Source organism: Antechinus flavipes, chromosome 2 (assembly GCF_016432865.1).
Source record: "Antechinus flavipes isolate AdamAnt ecotype Samford, QLD, Australia chromosome 2, AdamAnt_v2, whole genome shotgun sequence".
Lineage (NCBI taxonomy): Eukaryota > Metazoa > Chordata > Mammalia > Dasyuromorphia > Dasyuridae > Antechinus > Antechinus flavipes.
Window position 1 is genome coordinate 498,867,751 of NC_067399.1, and position 14,684 is coordinate 498,882,434.

General features: G+C 45.6%; 2 protein-coding genes across 3 annotated transcripts in view; one reads left to right on the top strand and one right to left on the bottom strand.

Moving 5' to 3' along the window:
* The first annotated feature begins 5,335 nt into the window (after positions 1 to 5,335).
* LOC127550836 (uncharacterized) lies at positions 5,336 to 8,199 on the top strand. Of its 2 annotated transcripts, XM_051980070.1 has the most exons (5): positions 5,336 to 5,651; positions 6,257 to 6,360; positions 7,385 to 7,594; positions 7,690 to 7,880; positions 7,979 to 8,199. In XM_051980070.1, exons 1-4 carry the CDS (start codon positions 5,362 to 5,364, stop codon positions 7,839 to 7,841), a joined length of 756 nt encoding a protein of 251 aa, XP_051836030.1. In that variant the 5' UTR covers positions 5,336 to 5,361; the 3' UTR covers positions 7,842 to 7,880; positions 7,979 to 8,199. The 2 variants fall into 2 exon arrangements, with proteins under 2 accessions (XP_051836030.1, XP_051836029.1); XM_051980069.1 differs by having other exon boundaries at positions 7,690 to 8,199.
* A 1,297-nt stretch (positions 8,200 to 9,496) lies between these two features.
* EEIG1 (estrogen-induced osteoclastogenesis regulator 1) overlaps positions 9,497 to 14,684 on the bottom strand; it is a 41,185-nt gene continuing 35,997 nt past the window's right edge. The window contains exons 10-11 of the mRNA XM_051980073.1: positions 14,576 to 14,645; positions 9,497 to 13,231 (exon numbers count right to left, since the gene is read on the bottom strand). Of these exons, the coding sequence (XP_051836033.1) occupies positions 13,186 to 13,231; positions 14,576 to 14,645 (116 nt within the window). The 3' untranslated portion in view covers positions 9,497 to 13,185. The remainder of the gene's footprint in view (positions 13,232 to 14,575; positions 14,646 to 14,684) is intronic.

Genomic DNA, 14,684 nt, shown 5'->3' on the forward strand with positions numbered 1-14,684 from the left:
GGTAGTTCACCATTTCCTTCTAAAACTTATTTTACAGATGAGGAAACTGAAGTAGACAGGATTAAGTGACCTACCCAAGGTCACACAGGTAGGAAGTGTCTGAGACTGGACTTAAAATCATTAAAAAGAAATCTTCCTGACTCCAAGCTAGGTATTGTACTATAATCCCCACAATTTACCTCCTGCACTCCTGTTCCTGTGCAATTGAATAGAGAAAATCAGAAAAATCATGTTGATTTGTCCATTATAGATTTATATTATTTAATCTCACGTGGGTCTCACTGTAACAAAGCAAACATTCTTTCCCTTCCTGATAATTCACTAACTTGCTCTCCACAGCAGCAATCCTCTCATAGCACCCTCTCTTTCCACCTTCTCAGGTGGACTTTGCTTCCAAAATTTTGAAATCATTCACAGAGATCTCCTCCTTCTCTTTATCTCACGTCCTTCCCACAAATCTCCAAATAGAGTAATAAAGACTAAAAAACAAACAAATCTCTTTCCACCCCATCCTTCAAAAATCTTCACTTGATCCAAACATCCCTCCTAGCTATCATCCTGTATCTTTTTGCCTCTTTCATGGCTAAACTCATTTAGAAATTTACACATCGCAATAGATGTCTCCTTCATCTCTTCTCCTTCTCCTCCAATTCTCTATTCTGACTTCATCATTCAACTGGCCTCTAATTTCATTCAGATGAAGCTGTCCTCTACAATGTTACAATAATACATTTATTCATCTCATCATTCAAATCAAAGGAACTTCTCACTACAGCTTACACCAAACTGATGTATTCAGTCACAGATAGCAAAGATCAAAAGCCAACTTTCTTGCCCACATTTTTCCCAGGATGTTGCTATCTTCATTTTAATTTTAGAGAACCGAAGTGTTAGACTTTCTGAAAATACAAAGTAATATAACTAATATTCAAATTTAAATGATCTAGTTAAGGTAAAATTATTTTCCATATCCAATAATCTCTTAATTCCAAATCTAATGTCCTTTTTGCATCCTCAACTTGACCTCTCTCTGCAATATTTGACACTGTTGATATCCTTCAGGATTCTTTTCTCTCTAAATTTTCATTGCCTCCTCAGTCTCCTTTGCTATGTCCTTTTCTTTTTTTTTTTTCTTTGCTGCTCTTTACTCTGTCACACCCATCAATCATGGATGTCCACCAAGGCTGAGAGCCCCTCTCCTTTCTTTTTCTCTTTACTCTCTCCCTTGGTGATGTTATTGGCTCCCTTGGGTTCAATTATCATTTTGACGATTTATCTATCAATTGCCAATTGCCTTTAGGTTATCTCAAATTGGATGTCCTATAGGCATCTCAAACTCAACATGTCCCAAACAGAAATTATCTCCCCACAGTGCTCCCTATTCCCAACTTTTTTATACTGTTAAGGGCAGTCAATCAGGATTGTGATCTTGGGTCTATCCTCAGCATCTCACTCTCTCCCCACATATCTAATTCTGTGTTAAATCTTGTCATTTCTACTTCTACAACTTTTCCCATAGCCAGCCTCTTTTCTCCACTTCAAGAGCTGATGCCACCATCTTGATTCAGTCTCCTCATTTTTGACTAGATTACTGAAATATTCTTCAGCTTCCCTGTTTTAAATCTTCTTCCACTCCAATTCATTCTCTGCTTACCTGCTAAAATGACTTTTCCAAGTATAAGACCAAATATGGATCAAAGCATACTTTTTTACTTTATTTTTCTTGGGGTTTTTTTGTATATTTTCTTTCACAACATGACTAATATAAAAATGTTTTGCATGATTGCACATGTATAATCTCTATCAAATTGCTTACCTTGTCTATAAGGGGCGAATGGAGGAAAGGAGAGAATTTGGAACTCAAAAATTTAAAAGCAAATATTAAAATTTATTTTTACATGTAATTGGGGAAAAATAAATATTAATTTTTTTTAAAGTATAAGATCATGTTAGCCCTCTCCCTAGCCTAATGACTCTCTATTACCTTCAAGATCAAATATAGGGCAGCTAGGTGTTGCAATGGATGGAGCACCAGCCCTGGAATCAGGAGGATCTGAGTTCAAATTTGATTTCAGATACTTAACACTTCTAGCTATGTGATCCTGGGCAAGTCACTTAACCCAAATTGCCTCAGCAAAAAAAAAAAAAAAAAAAAAAAAACAAATACAAATTTCTTCATTTGACAAAAAACAAAATTCTTTTTAGCTAGCTCTTCCCAGCTTTTCCCGTCACCAAGTCTACAATTCAGCAGCACTGGCCTCTTTGTGGTTTTTTAACACAACTTTGCAATTGGTATCTCTTGACCTTTGCTCTGGTTATCCCTAATGCTTGGGATGCTTCGCCTTCCCTCCCTGAGACCTCTCACTTTCCTTGGGTTCTCTCTATCAAGATTCAGTTCAAAGATAATAAGAAAGGAAAAAGGACCCACATGACAAAAGTGTTTGTGGCAGCCCTGTTTGTAGTGGCTAGAAGCTGGAAAATGAATGGATGCCCATCAATTGGAGAATGGCTGGGTAAATTGTGGTATATGAATGTTATGGAATATTATTGTTCTGTAAGGAATGACCAGCAGGATGAATACAGAGAGGCTTGGAGAGACTTACATGAACTGATGCTGAGTGAAATGAGCAGAACCAGGAGATCATTATATACTTCAACAACAATACTGTATGAGGATGTATTCTGATGGACGTGGCCCTCTTCAGCAATGAGATAATCCAAACCAGTTCCAGTTGATCAGTATTGAACAGAACCAGCTACACCCAGAGAAAGAACTATGGGAAATGAGAAAAGAACTATGGGAATGGACCACAACATAGCATATATAATCCTTCTGTTATTGTTTGCATTTTTTTTCTCTCCAGGTTTTTACCTTCTTTCTAAATCCGATTTTTCTTGTGCAACAAGATAACTGTTTAAATATGTGTATATATATATTGTGTTTAACATATACTTTAATATATTTAACATGTATGGGACTATCTGCCATGTAGGGGAGGGAGGGAAGGGAAGGAGGGGAAAAGTTGGAACAAGTTTTTGCATGGGTCAATGCTGAAAAATTACCCATGCATATGTTTTGCCAATAAAAAGCTATAATGAAAAAAAATTTTTTTTGTACTTGTGTTAGATAGAATTTTTTTAAATTTTTATTTAATGATTACTTTATATTGACAACATTATCCCTTGCACTCGTTTCTTTTCCGATTTTTTTTTCCCCTCCCCTAGATGGCAAGCAGTCCTTTATATGTTGGATATGTTGCAGTATATCCTAGATACAATATATGTTTGCAGAACCCAACAGTTCTCTTGTTGCATAGGGAGAATTGGATTCAGAAGGTATAAATAACCCGGGAAGAAAAACAAAAATGCAGATAGTTCACATTCATTTCCCAGTGTTCTTTCTTTGGGTGTAGCTGCTTTTGTCTGTCATTTATCAATTGAAACTTAGTTAGGTCTCTTTGTCAAAGAAATCCACTTCCATCAAAATATGTCCTCATACAATATCGTTGTCGAAGTGTATAATGATCTCCTGGTTCTGCTCATATAATGAAAAAATAAAAAAAAAAAAAAAAGAAAAGAAAAGAAATGACCACCAGGATGATTTCAGAGAAGCCTGGAGAGATTTACATGACCTGATGCTAACTGAAGTGAGCAGAACCAGGAGATCATTGTACATAGCAACAGCAATATTATATGATGATCAATTCTGGTTTTGCAAGAGTGAATGTTGAAAACTATCTTTGCCTATATTTTGACAACGAAAAGTTATTATTTAAAAAAACTTCAGTTCAAACCCCACTTTCTGCAGGGGGCTTTTTCTGGTCTCTGCAGCTGCTCTCTATTAGCTTCTCTTCTACTCCATATATTTCTGGTATGTGCCTAGTTATTCCCTTATCTCCCCATTAGGGTGTGGTGTTCTTTAAGGGCTTTTTTTTTTTTTTTTTCTCTTTTCTCTTCATCCCTAGCAATTAGCACCATTTAGCTTAGCGCATAGTAAGTGTTTAATAAGTTTGTTGACAACCACAAAAAAGTAGGTTCAGGTATTATCTTATCCCTTAGGACTTTAGCTAACTCCTTAAGATCAGGCAAGCTGCAGAGAAGGCACTGAGGGAAATCTTCCAATGAAATCCCAGGTCCAATTCCTATCCCCAAGATAGGCCAGAGTTATTTTCCAGGCATATTGGAGGCAGTGAGGTGGCTCAGAGGTTAGAGCTTAGGTTCAGGAACTTCTTTGTTCAAATCTGCCCTCAGACACTCACTAGATGTATGTTTGACTGTGGACAAATCATTCAACCTGTTTGCCTTAATTCCTTGTCTATTTAAAAAAAGGGGGCCGGGGGATAATAATAGCATCTACCTCCCAGGGTTGTTGGGAGGAACATTTGCCATGTTCTTCGGGTGATCGTTTAGCAGTAACTTTATAGGTGCGATATACATGTTAGCTACTATTATACTGAATGACCAATGCTGGTGAGGAAACCAGCAAAGACCAGGAATCAGGTAATCATTCCGTTTAGTTGGAATGAGTGTCTATAAGTCAGTGATATAAAATATGCTTGGAAAGGTAGCCTGGAAGTGCCCTGTGGAAGGTCTTAAACAATGGTTGCCGGTAACTGCCTATCAGGCAGCTAGCTTGTGCAGAGGTTAGAACACTGGGCTTGGATTCGGGATGACTCCTCTTCTCATGAGTTCAAATCCAGCCTCAGACACCCAATATCTGTGTGACCCTGGACAAGTCAGGTGGCGCCATTTGCTTCAGTTGCCTCATCTATAAAATGAGCTGGAGAAGGAAACGGGACAATTCCAATATTTTTGCCAAGAAAACCCCAAAAGGGTTCATGACTGAACAACTGCTGAACCACCACAAAATAATTGCATAATTAACACACAGCATGATCTCTGTCACTTTCACATGACTACACAAGGAACAAGACAATAAACTACACCCTAATTGTAGCATTCACTAATTTCCAAGGGGTGAAAGCTCAAACTGAAATTTTAATTATTAGAAGCCCGTCGGAGCTAGTTCCCCTCTGAATGAGGCTGGGGAGCTCATGTTCCAACACGGAAGGGACAAGAACTGATCCATGAACCTAGAACTGATGAAGGAAATTCCCCAAACCAGAGCGTGTTTAATGGGTGCTCAGAGAAAGAGCTCTGGAGGACTTGGGAACAGGGAGATGACTGAGGACCATATTGAGTGGGTCCAGTTTGCTGAGCCAGGAAAAGGCCCGGACCTTGCGGCCCCACCCTCTGAGAGCGCCTGCTGCTTTGGTCTCCTCCCTGGGGATGGGCTCACCCTCACCTACTATTTCTCTCACCCTGGTGGCAGGAGTCCATTTCCGCAGGTCCCTGCTCAGGATGAAGTCCTGGGGGCCCCTGCTGCCGCAGCTTCTGCTGAGCTTCCTGCCCCAGGGCCCGGGGGCTCAGGCCCAGCCCGGGGACTGCTTCCAGGTGGGCCCTTGCAAGTGCCTCCTGCGGGGGAGTCGCCAAGAGATCAATCTGGCCGCCGTGGGGGCCCTGACGGTGCCCTTGGCCCCTGACGACGAGTCTGGGGGGTACGTTCAGTTCAGCCCTTGCCAGCCTTTCAGCGAACCCGCTAACCTCCCCTCCACTGACTGTGTGCAGGTGGCTGCCTGTGTGAGTCTCAGGTAAGGAGCCCCTCACCCTGCCTGTCCCCCACTGCGGGGGGAATCACAGGAGTGAAAAGAGGATCGGCTTCTGCCTTTAAAAGGCCTGGGTTCGAGCTTTTCTTCTGCTTGGACCTGCGAGCCTGATCTCTATCATCCCAAAAAGTGAAGGGAGGTGTGTGTGCATGTGAAGCGTGGGAGCGGGGGACGCTGTATTTGGAAAATTCTGCCTGAGCCCAGGCTCTCTCCTCGCCAGGGAGATGGGAGCCCCTGGAGAAATCACGCACCCTTTCCCTGCTACAGCAAGAGTCCCCAAGGTGGGACGTGAGAAACCGAGCAGGGGGGCACGGGAAACAAACAAGTGGAGGTGATTTTCAACAGTTTTTCTCCAACAGTCCTCGAAGTATATCTCATTGCTTTAAGAAAAACTTATCCCTTCCATTTTTTTTGTTGTTTGGATGCATGACAATCCCAAGATTTTATTTTTCATATTGGCAAGGAGGGAGGGGAAGTTTCCAGAGGCTTGCCAGCCATTTTCCCCGTGACTCAAACGTATGCCGGAGTCTGTGTCCACCCCCAGCCCGAGTCTCATTTGCTAAGGCACAGCTTTTGTCTTCTTCCTCCAGGCAGGCAGGTACGGGGAACCTGCACCACACTGCCTATGGCAGGCACCAGAGGAGCCAATGTCGGTACAACAACAGCACCCGAGTCTTGACGGTCACGTACCCTGGTAAGGAGGGGACGGGCCACTAGGAAAGCCCAGTTGTGAGACCCAAGGAACCCGTAGGTCATTAAACCAAACCTGAGCCTTGGTTTCCCCCTCTCCTCCTCTGCAAAATGGGAATAGTGGCATTCTCCGCTTCATGGGATTTTTGTGAAGAGTTTTTAAAGTATAAAGTGCTGTATAAATGTGAGCTATTGTGATTAAAGAGTTGACTCTGCCATTTTGTGCAATATTGAAGGGAAAGAGCACCAAGTCTCGAGTCTGGAAGAACTGAGTTCAAACTGAACCTCAGACACTGATTAGCTGTGTGACTCTGGGCAAGTTATTTAATCCGTTAGCTTCAGTTTTGCCATCTGTAAAATGGGGATAACAGTACCTACTCTCAGAATTGTTGCTTAGAATAAACAATATTTACAAAAATGCTTAACACAGTGCCTGGCAGACAGTAGGTTACTCCCTTCTTTCTAAGCCACCGTTTCTTCAATGGTTAAATGAGGGGAGTAAAGCTCATAAGCCTTTGGTCCTAATGCACTATCTTTTCTGAAGACCTGATTTGGGAGTAGGAGTCCCACGTGGGAGATGTCTATTTCAGGGGCTGCTAGAAGCCCAAAGTTGTACTTAAGCGTGGTTAGCAGAGACTGTCTGGACATGAGCATCTCTTGTGTGGAGAGTAAATGAGACGCTGGGGAATCAGTCAGGAACCAGCTGGATGGCAAAGTGGATGAAGCAGCGGACCTGCAGTCAGGTAGCCTCAGAAACTAACCAGGCCGATGTGTAAGCATGTGTTTTTCCATGTGAAAATGGGGATAACACCTACCTCACAGGCTTGTTGTGAGGAGGAGGGATACTTGGAAAGTGCTTTGCAAATAAAATATTACATAAATATTAGCTATTGCTCTTAGGAAAAGGTTAGAATCTGTTGTGGATGATTACTAGAAGCCTATCAGCAAGACATGGAGGAGTTAGTACTTAGAGGGCTGGAATCTTGAAAGCCCCCCAAACCCCAACTTAACCCCTTCATCTTTCCTAGCCCGGCCTAGCAGCTCCCTGAATACCCTGGCCCACTTTAACTGCAGCCCCGTGAGGACTGTGGCCTATGTATCCCTCCTGCCCACCCAACTGGAGGTCTTCATCCAGAATCCCTGTGCTTGCCCAGACCACTGCCTACTCTGGAGCCCAGGACCCAGCTCCCTCCTCGCCATCTCCTTCCTTGTGACCCTTGGCATCTACCTCCTCTGGGGTAAACGCTTGGGACTCTTCAGCTGCTGGGGGGACAGAGGGAGGGAGGATAGCTGGGAAGACCGGGAGAACAGTTGTCCTTCCCTGTGACTCCAGGTATCTGTGGGCTGCCTGCGGTCCCCAGCCAGAGAGGAAGCCAGCTCATCCCTCCAGACCGGTTCTGGTGCAGCCCCTGTTCCTCTTGTCTTGGGAAGCCAGAAGATGACAAAGAAAACATCCCCCTTCGGGGTCTCTGCTCTGGAACTTAGACCACATTGGGACCTCCCTGGTCTAGGTCTCCACTGCTGGTCAGGAGCCAAGTGTGTGGGCTGTGGTTGAGGGGAGGGGATGGGCAACTAGATGCTCCTGACTTTCAACTGTATTCCTTTTTGTGCCTCACTTCTAGGGATACTGAGCTTGAAGAGGGAGGGACTTCAAGTACAGTCAAAAGCAAGATGAGAATGGGGTGGGGGGAACAAAGAGTGCAAATTAGGGCGGAGCGATCTCACTGTTGCACAGTGGTAAGTCATGTCTGGAAGGACTTCCAGCCTTGACAAGGAAAGAACCCACACATCTCAAACCCAGAACAACTTACAAGCTGCTTATTAAACTTGCCTATGGCTCTGATTTCTGGTCACAAGTTCTGCCTCCCTCACTCTTGGCCACTGGCCAGTCCCCTCCAGCATGGCACGCCTCCACATGGGCCAGATACTGGGCCACAAGACAGAACCTGGCCCTGAGGTGAGCATCTTCCTACTGACCTCTTCTGAGTCACAGAGAAAAGTTAGGGACAGACCTCCAAAGCAGATATTCCCTCCTTCCACTGATGCAAAGAATATCCTTAAGGACTGTCTCTTATCTGCTACCTAGCAACAGGGAGAGGAACAAGGAAGCCCCAGGAGCAGGAAACCAGGGAGAGGGAGGTGAATGAGAAGGCAAAGCAATCCTGCTAGGAGGGCAGGGGGATGCAGAATGAGGGCAACAGAACTGAGGAAGGGAAGCGGAGATGCCTATCTCAATCCTTTCAGTTGGGCTCTTCCTGATCCCTTTTGGGGTTCTCTTGGCAAAGATACAGGAGTGGTTCACCATTTTTTTCTCTAGAAAATTTTACAGACAAGGAAATTGAGGCAAACAGGTTAAAGGACTTGCCCAGGGTTACACAATTAGTGTCTGTGGGCAAATTTGAACTCTGGTCTTCCCGACTCCAGACCCAACGCTTTATCCACTGAGCCACACAAAAAAAGTAGTAGAGGAAGAAGAGCAATTAACCTTAGATGACTGATATTTATTGACATCAGAGGACTCAAACATCTGAGATAAGTATGAAGCAAGGGGAAGGAAGGACTTGATGCTCTTTGGAGGTTCCTTCGGCCCTTGACCAGCTCTTAAGTGTGCCTTAAAACTGTTAGCACATGGGAAGGACGGGGAAAAGTTAAACCAGAGCCAAGTCAGCTTAAAACCTATTGCTCAGTACCTACATGGCCCATAAAACAGAAAAAAAAAACAAACAAACATATAATACAGAAGCCAGATTCCCTGCAGACCCAGGACCAAGACAAAGAAGGAAGAGGCGGCAGAAGGCTCATCCCAGAGCAGGATCTCACTTATCCCAATTGCCCCTGAATGTGATTTCACTTTTAAGATACACCTGGACAGCAGGACTGGATCTGTCCCAAGCCTAAAGATGTTTGGATGGAAAGGCAAGGCTGAACAGGTTCGGCTGAACAGGTTCTGGAGGAGTCCAGTCTTCTGTCATTCCAGAATGGTTGAATCCTGGGTCAGCCCACTCACCCTAGCCTCTCCCATGGCTCTCTCTTTCTACTGGAAGGATGCCCAGATCAGCCAAAGCCAAACATCTCCTTAATGTCTTTAACACCAGGCTCTAGAATTCAGAATCCCCAGTAATACACCAAAGAACACCAAAAAACAAAACCCCGTCACTTTTAATTGGCCCCAAATCATGTCAATTTGACAAAGACTGAATTTCCCCTTACAATGTAGTTTTCTACGACAGGAACAAGATACAGAAATACAAATACCGTCGGTTGAATCAAAGATGGCAATGATATTCCACAAAGGGAGGGGGGAAAATAGAGGAAAAAGAATTTAGCTCCCTGCCTCCCTCCCTCCTCCCACCCCATTTAAAAAAGATGGAGATCACTCCATCCCAGGAAACTGAGAATCACTGAAACCCAACTAGACACCTGACCCACGGTAGTTATTCATGGGATGGAACTCATGATTGAAAGGGGGTGGGAATGGGGTAAGGACTAGAACTTTATTAACTCTTTTAGATCTCTGAGTAAAAAAAGATAAAACTCTCTCATGGATTTCCAAACTTTTGCATAGACCTATCTCCTTTCCAAAAATATCTCTAATATAATCTCTCTATATATAGAATTTGAATCTAAAGCTTTGACAGCACTAGTTAGAACCACTGAGGTCCAGGTATCAGAAAGGACACTACCCTAAGAGGAAAAATAAGGATAGGAAGTTGGGGAGGAAGGAATGGAATTATTTCACTACAAACCTGAAGAGGATCAGTGCAGTTTTCACCTAATTTCCTTTTCCCTAACTACCAGATTCCCTCAAGTCCTCCTGGGGTCTGAAACTTTGTGTTTCTGTCTTCTCTTTTGTGACTGCCTGGGCTCTTACTTTTCCCAGAAGGGTCATCAGCAGGAGGTCCAGCCCCAGCCTGCTCTGAATCTAAGGGACCTTTCCTATTGAACTCCCTTCATTCTACAGCTTTGGGACCAACAGTAGTAACCCCTACTAGATGACCAGGGGATGGGAAGAAAGGAAAAGGGGCCCCGTCTGGAAGCTGCCAACTGAGAGAGGTAGAGGCGGGAGAGGCTGTTGGGGACAACAGGTTTAAGGGAGTTCTCCCAAAGGCATCGGCGTGCTCCCATCTCGCAGGACCCCTGGGCTTTCCCAGGAAGTGTGGAGGCCAGCTGCACACGCAAAAAACCAAACCAAAACATCAGAAGACCACAAATCCCTCTGCCCTCTTGATCAAGTTTTTTTTTTTTTTTTTTTTTTTTAAGATCTTAGACTAAACTGTTGAAAGAAGAAAGGAATGTGAGGAGAAACAGGGCACTCCCCCCTCCACTTAGGAACCCCCCACAGTGATGGCTCCCAGTTAAAGTGCTAATCATTCACAAGAGGGGGGAGAGACAGCTCCTTCTGGTACCTTTTTGAACCTAGGACAATTCTATTCAACACATTTTCAGTCCTAACTTGGTAAGCAATGTCCAATTTTTCTAAAAGGTTAGTAAAAAAAAAAAAAAATGAAAGAAATCAACCTGGACCCATACCCTTCACCCCTCCCCCCCCCCAAGCCCACCCCAACAGGGTTCCAGAAACAAGGATATAGGACAAAAGACAGCAACTGGGTCCTCCTGGGACCAGAGGAAGGTAGGGTGGAGACTAGAGCCCAGCTCCATTCTCACTGCTCAAAAAAACCGTTCTCCTCATATTCCCCACCTAAGAGAGGGCCAGCTCTCTGCAAACCCAGTCCTGACCAGACAGCCCCCCTGGGGAGCTGATCAGAATGCTGGGGGCAAGGAAGAGAAGGAAGGAAACCAGGGAAATGATATCTCTCTTTCCGGGAATAAAATAGCAAAAAAAAATTATCAACTTAAAAAATCAAAATCAAAACCCTCTCATGCCTCCCAAAATTAAACACCAGCCTGCTGGGTTTATTAAAAATTACGACTTGGCAACTGAAATTTTTCTTTTAAAAAAAAAGTTAAACCAGTGGTTTGAGTGAAGAGGTCACAGGCTCTGTATCTCCTGGCCTGGGCCTTTGCTATGGGGAGAGAAAAGTGCTAAGAACAGAAGCTTTGGAGTGACAGGAGGTGACCCCCAGACATCGGAGGCATGGGCTGATGAAGGGGCTCTGTCCTGCAGGGAGCCCGGCTCCAGGCCGACCCAGAGCATACCCCTCTCAACCTGCCCATCCCTGCTAAGACTGGGGAAGGCAAACCCTTCCTAATCACCAAGGAAATGGGGTTACCTCTTGTTACCCCAAAGGCTCTAGGGCCCACCAGACCAGCCTTGCTGAAAGGAGATAAACCCTTTTCTCCTGTTTCTGAAGGAAGAGATGTACACCCTTCCTCCAACACCTCCTACCTCCAGGAGCTTGTGCACACTTCTCTCTCCCTTCCTATCCAACTTTTTTTTTCTTAATTTCTATTATCTCAACTGCCTAAGACCCAGCCCCAAGCAGAGAGTACACCAGGACTTACAAGGTCGAGAGGGAACAGACCCTGAACTTCACCCAACAGGAGATGTGAACCTGTCACAGGCCTACCCAGCAGGACTGAAACAAAGTCAAAATAGGAAGTCCAGAAGCAGTTACCACTTGGGCAGTCTGCTCTCCTGCCATGGGTGGTCCTCCCCACTCTGGACAGATGAGGGGAGAGGGGAAGGGGCTTAGCCGACCTGGCCAGCAGGCAGAAGCACAGGTTTCAGAAAGAGGAGGCTCAAGGCAATGGAGGAGGAGGGGGCTGGCAGAGGGATGTGTGCGCATTGTGGGGTGGGGAGAGGGATGGCCAACTGCCAACCCCTTGAGGCTCTGCGAGGGAAATATGTGCAAAGTGCAGAGAGCCGCTGTGAGAAACAGAGGCAGGCAGATTCAAAAGGGAAGGAGGAGACTAAAGGGATAGCTTATAAGCTGAAAGTATGTGGTACAGGTCAGGACAAGCAGGGGATGGGGGAAGGCAGGTCTAGCAAAGGCCACCTAGCAAGTCCATCCGCAGGGCCCCGAAGTCAGGGCTCCAGAGCGCCACAAAGATGAGCCAGGTTACAAATGGAAGGAGGGAACTACAGGGGAAAGCAGTCAAGCTCAGAACCACAGGAGAGCAGCACGAGTCTCCAGTTTCTCTGGGAGGCCTGTCTCTTCTCCCCGGAGCAGCATCAGTTGCAGGGGCAGAGATGCCTCCAAGGTGCAACCGGAACCAAGGTGGCCAGGCCAGAGGGAGGAAGACGGGGGCAGGAGATCCTTGCCTCCCCAGGAGTCAGAAGCACCAGTGCCGCAGGACAGGACGAGGAGGTAGGCTGCTTTTGGGGAAGCGTGACCACCCAATGTCATACTCCCAAAGGCCACAAGCCTGCCCAGCAGTGGGCCTAAGTCCTGCAGTAGGAGTTAGCTCCCTAACCAGACTCTAGCTCTTCCCTTTGCCTTCCCAACTGGCACCCAGGCCAATAGTTTCCTATGATGAGGAAGGATCTGTTTATGGGGTGCTCTGAACTATAGAAGCACGGTGCCCCTGAAGGTTGGGTTGCTTTGGGGCTCTTGTCTGGCCGTCCGCTCTTTAGTGGTTTGGAGAATATTCACAGTGGTACAATCAGACCGCAGCCAGAATCCTGGGAAATACTCTTAAGAACCCCACATGATGAGATGGGTCAGCTCTGGGCAGAAGGATAGAGTGGCAGATGGAGGGTGGATGAGGAGACGCTCCAATGCCAGCTTGGGGCAGCCTGGCCTCGAGACTGGTCTGGAGTGCAAAAATCAGAGTAGAGTTGACAGATGAGAAATGGGTGGAGAAGTGGTTCCTGGAAAAAGAAGGGACCCTCCTTTCTGGAATGACTCGGGTCAGAAGATCATGGTGGTCAATGGCTTTCAATCACTACAGGCTCAAAAACTCCAGAGGAGACTCTGTGGGAGGGAAGTAGAAAAAAATTGTTGAGAAACTCATCAGATCCAAAGGTTGTGTCAGGGACATCTAAGAAAGGCTGATCTGGGTAGGCAGTCATTGAGAGGACGTGATGATTAGGACAAGAGCCTTGCAGGCAGGGACAAGCTTGTGTCCCCCGCACAGGGGCCTCACACAACCCAGAGGCTTCATCAGTGTCGGCCCATCGACTAGGGCCTTCTTTTCTCTGAGTTTCTCCTTTCTTGGTTTCCCCCCGGGTAAGAATGAGGGATGTTGGGCTATATGATCTCCAAGGTCCTTCCTGCCCTAGAGCCCAAGAGGCAGACAGCACAGGAAACAGATCCCTGGTTTAAAGCTGGGAGGACCTGGTTGGAGATCCAAATTAAGTGCCTGTCCTGGCAGCTTTGCATCAAAGTCCATAAAATAAGGCCATAATACTTGTACTGCTTGACCTTGGGGTTTTTATGAGGAAAGCCCTTTGTAAGCCTTAAAGCCCTACAGCTTGGCTCTCCATTCTTGTTTCTAAGAGCTTAAGTCAGCTTAGAGGGTTGCAGTTCCAACTCTGCCCAGCAGAGGATAACCAGGGCCTTCCCAGACCCATTATAAACCTCCTACCATCCATGGTAGCTGGCCCTGGCCACAGCAGTACAAGATTCAGGGCTGTCTGGGACCTTGAAATGTCATCCAGTACAACTCCCTAATTTCACAAGTGGGAAACTGAGTCAAGATCGAAACCAGGCCTTTTTGACCCTAAATCTAGCTTGTGTTCTCTTTTGACTCCAAAACACTACTTATTATACAGCAAATAGTTTTGCTCATCTGGAGAAATAAATGCCAAATAACCTGTTATAGGTCTCATCTCATTTCTATTTCCATGTCCCTAAGATCCACTTTGCCAGAATTATTCTTAAACCACGAAAAAAGATTTTAGAATCTACTTTGGTGACTTCTCATATCCTGCCACTGACTTCCTGCAGTCTAACCTCAAGTCCTTCCACTGCTAAGCTGGTGCTTTTCTTCATCTGGCCTAAAGCAGAAACCCCCCCTTTCCCCCTCCCCCGTCCCACTCTCTCTCCCCATCCTCCTAGACCTTTGGACTATTGGTTTATGTACCTCTAGAAGGCCTTTTGCTGTAGGGCCAGCCCAAACCAGAGCCCCTGAAAGCTTATTAAGGGATTTTGCCCAATGGATTCATAGCTTTTACAATTAAATTAATCAATTTCTCTGGCAGGTCCTTTCACCCCAGTTACCTCACTGTCCCCTCCCCAGTGAAGGAAAACTATTACTGGTCTGCCTAACTGATTAGTACTTGGCACAAAGTCTGGGGGAGTAAGAAGTCACAGTACCTGGTTGCCAGCTGAATACCACTCAAGGTGGTGGTCCCGTCCCTGCTCACAAACAACCTCAGGTTACTATCTGTGGGGGGAAAAGGGCAGGTGAGGATGAGAGGACCCT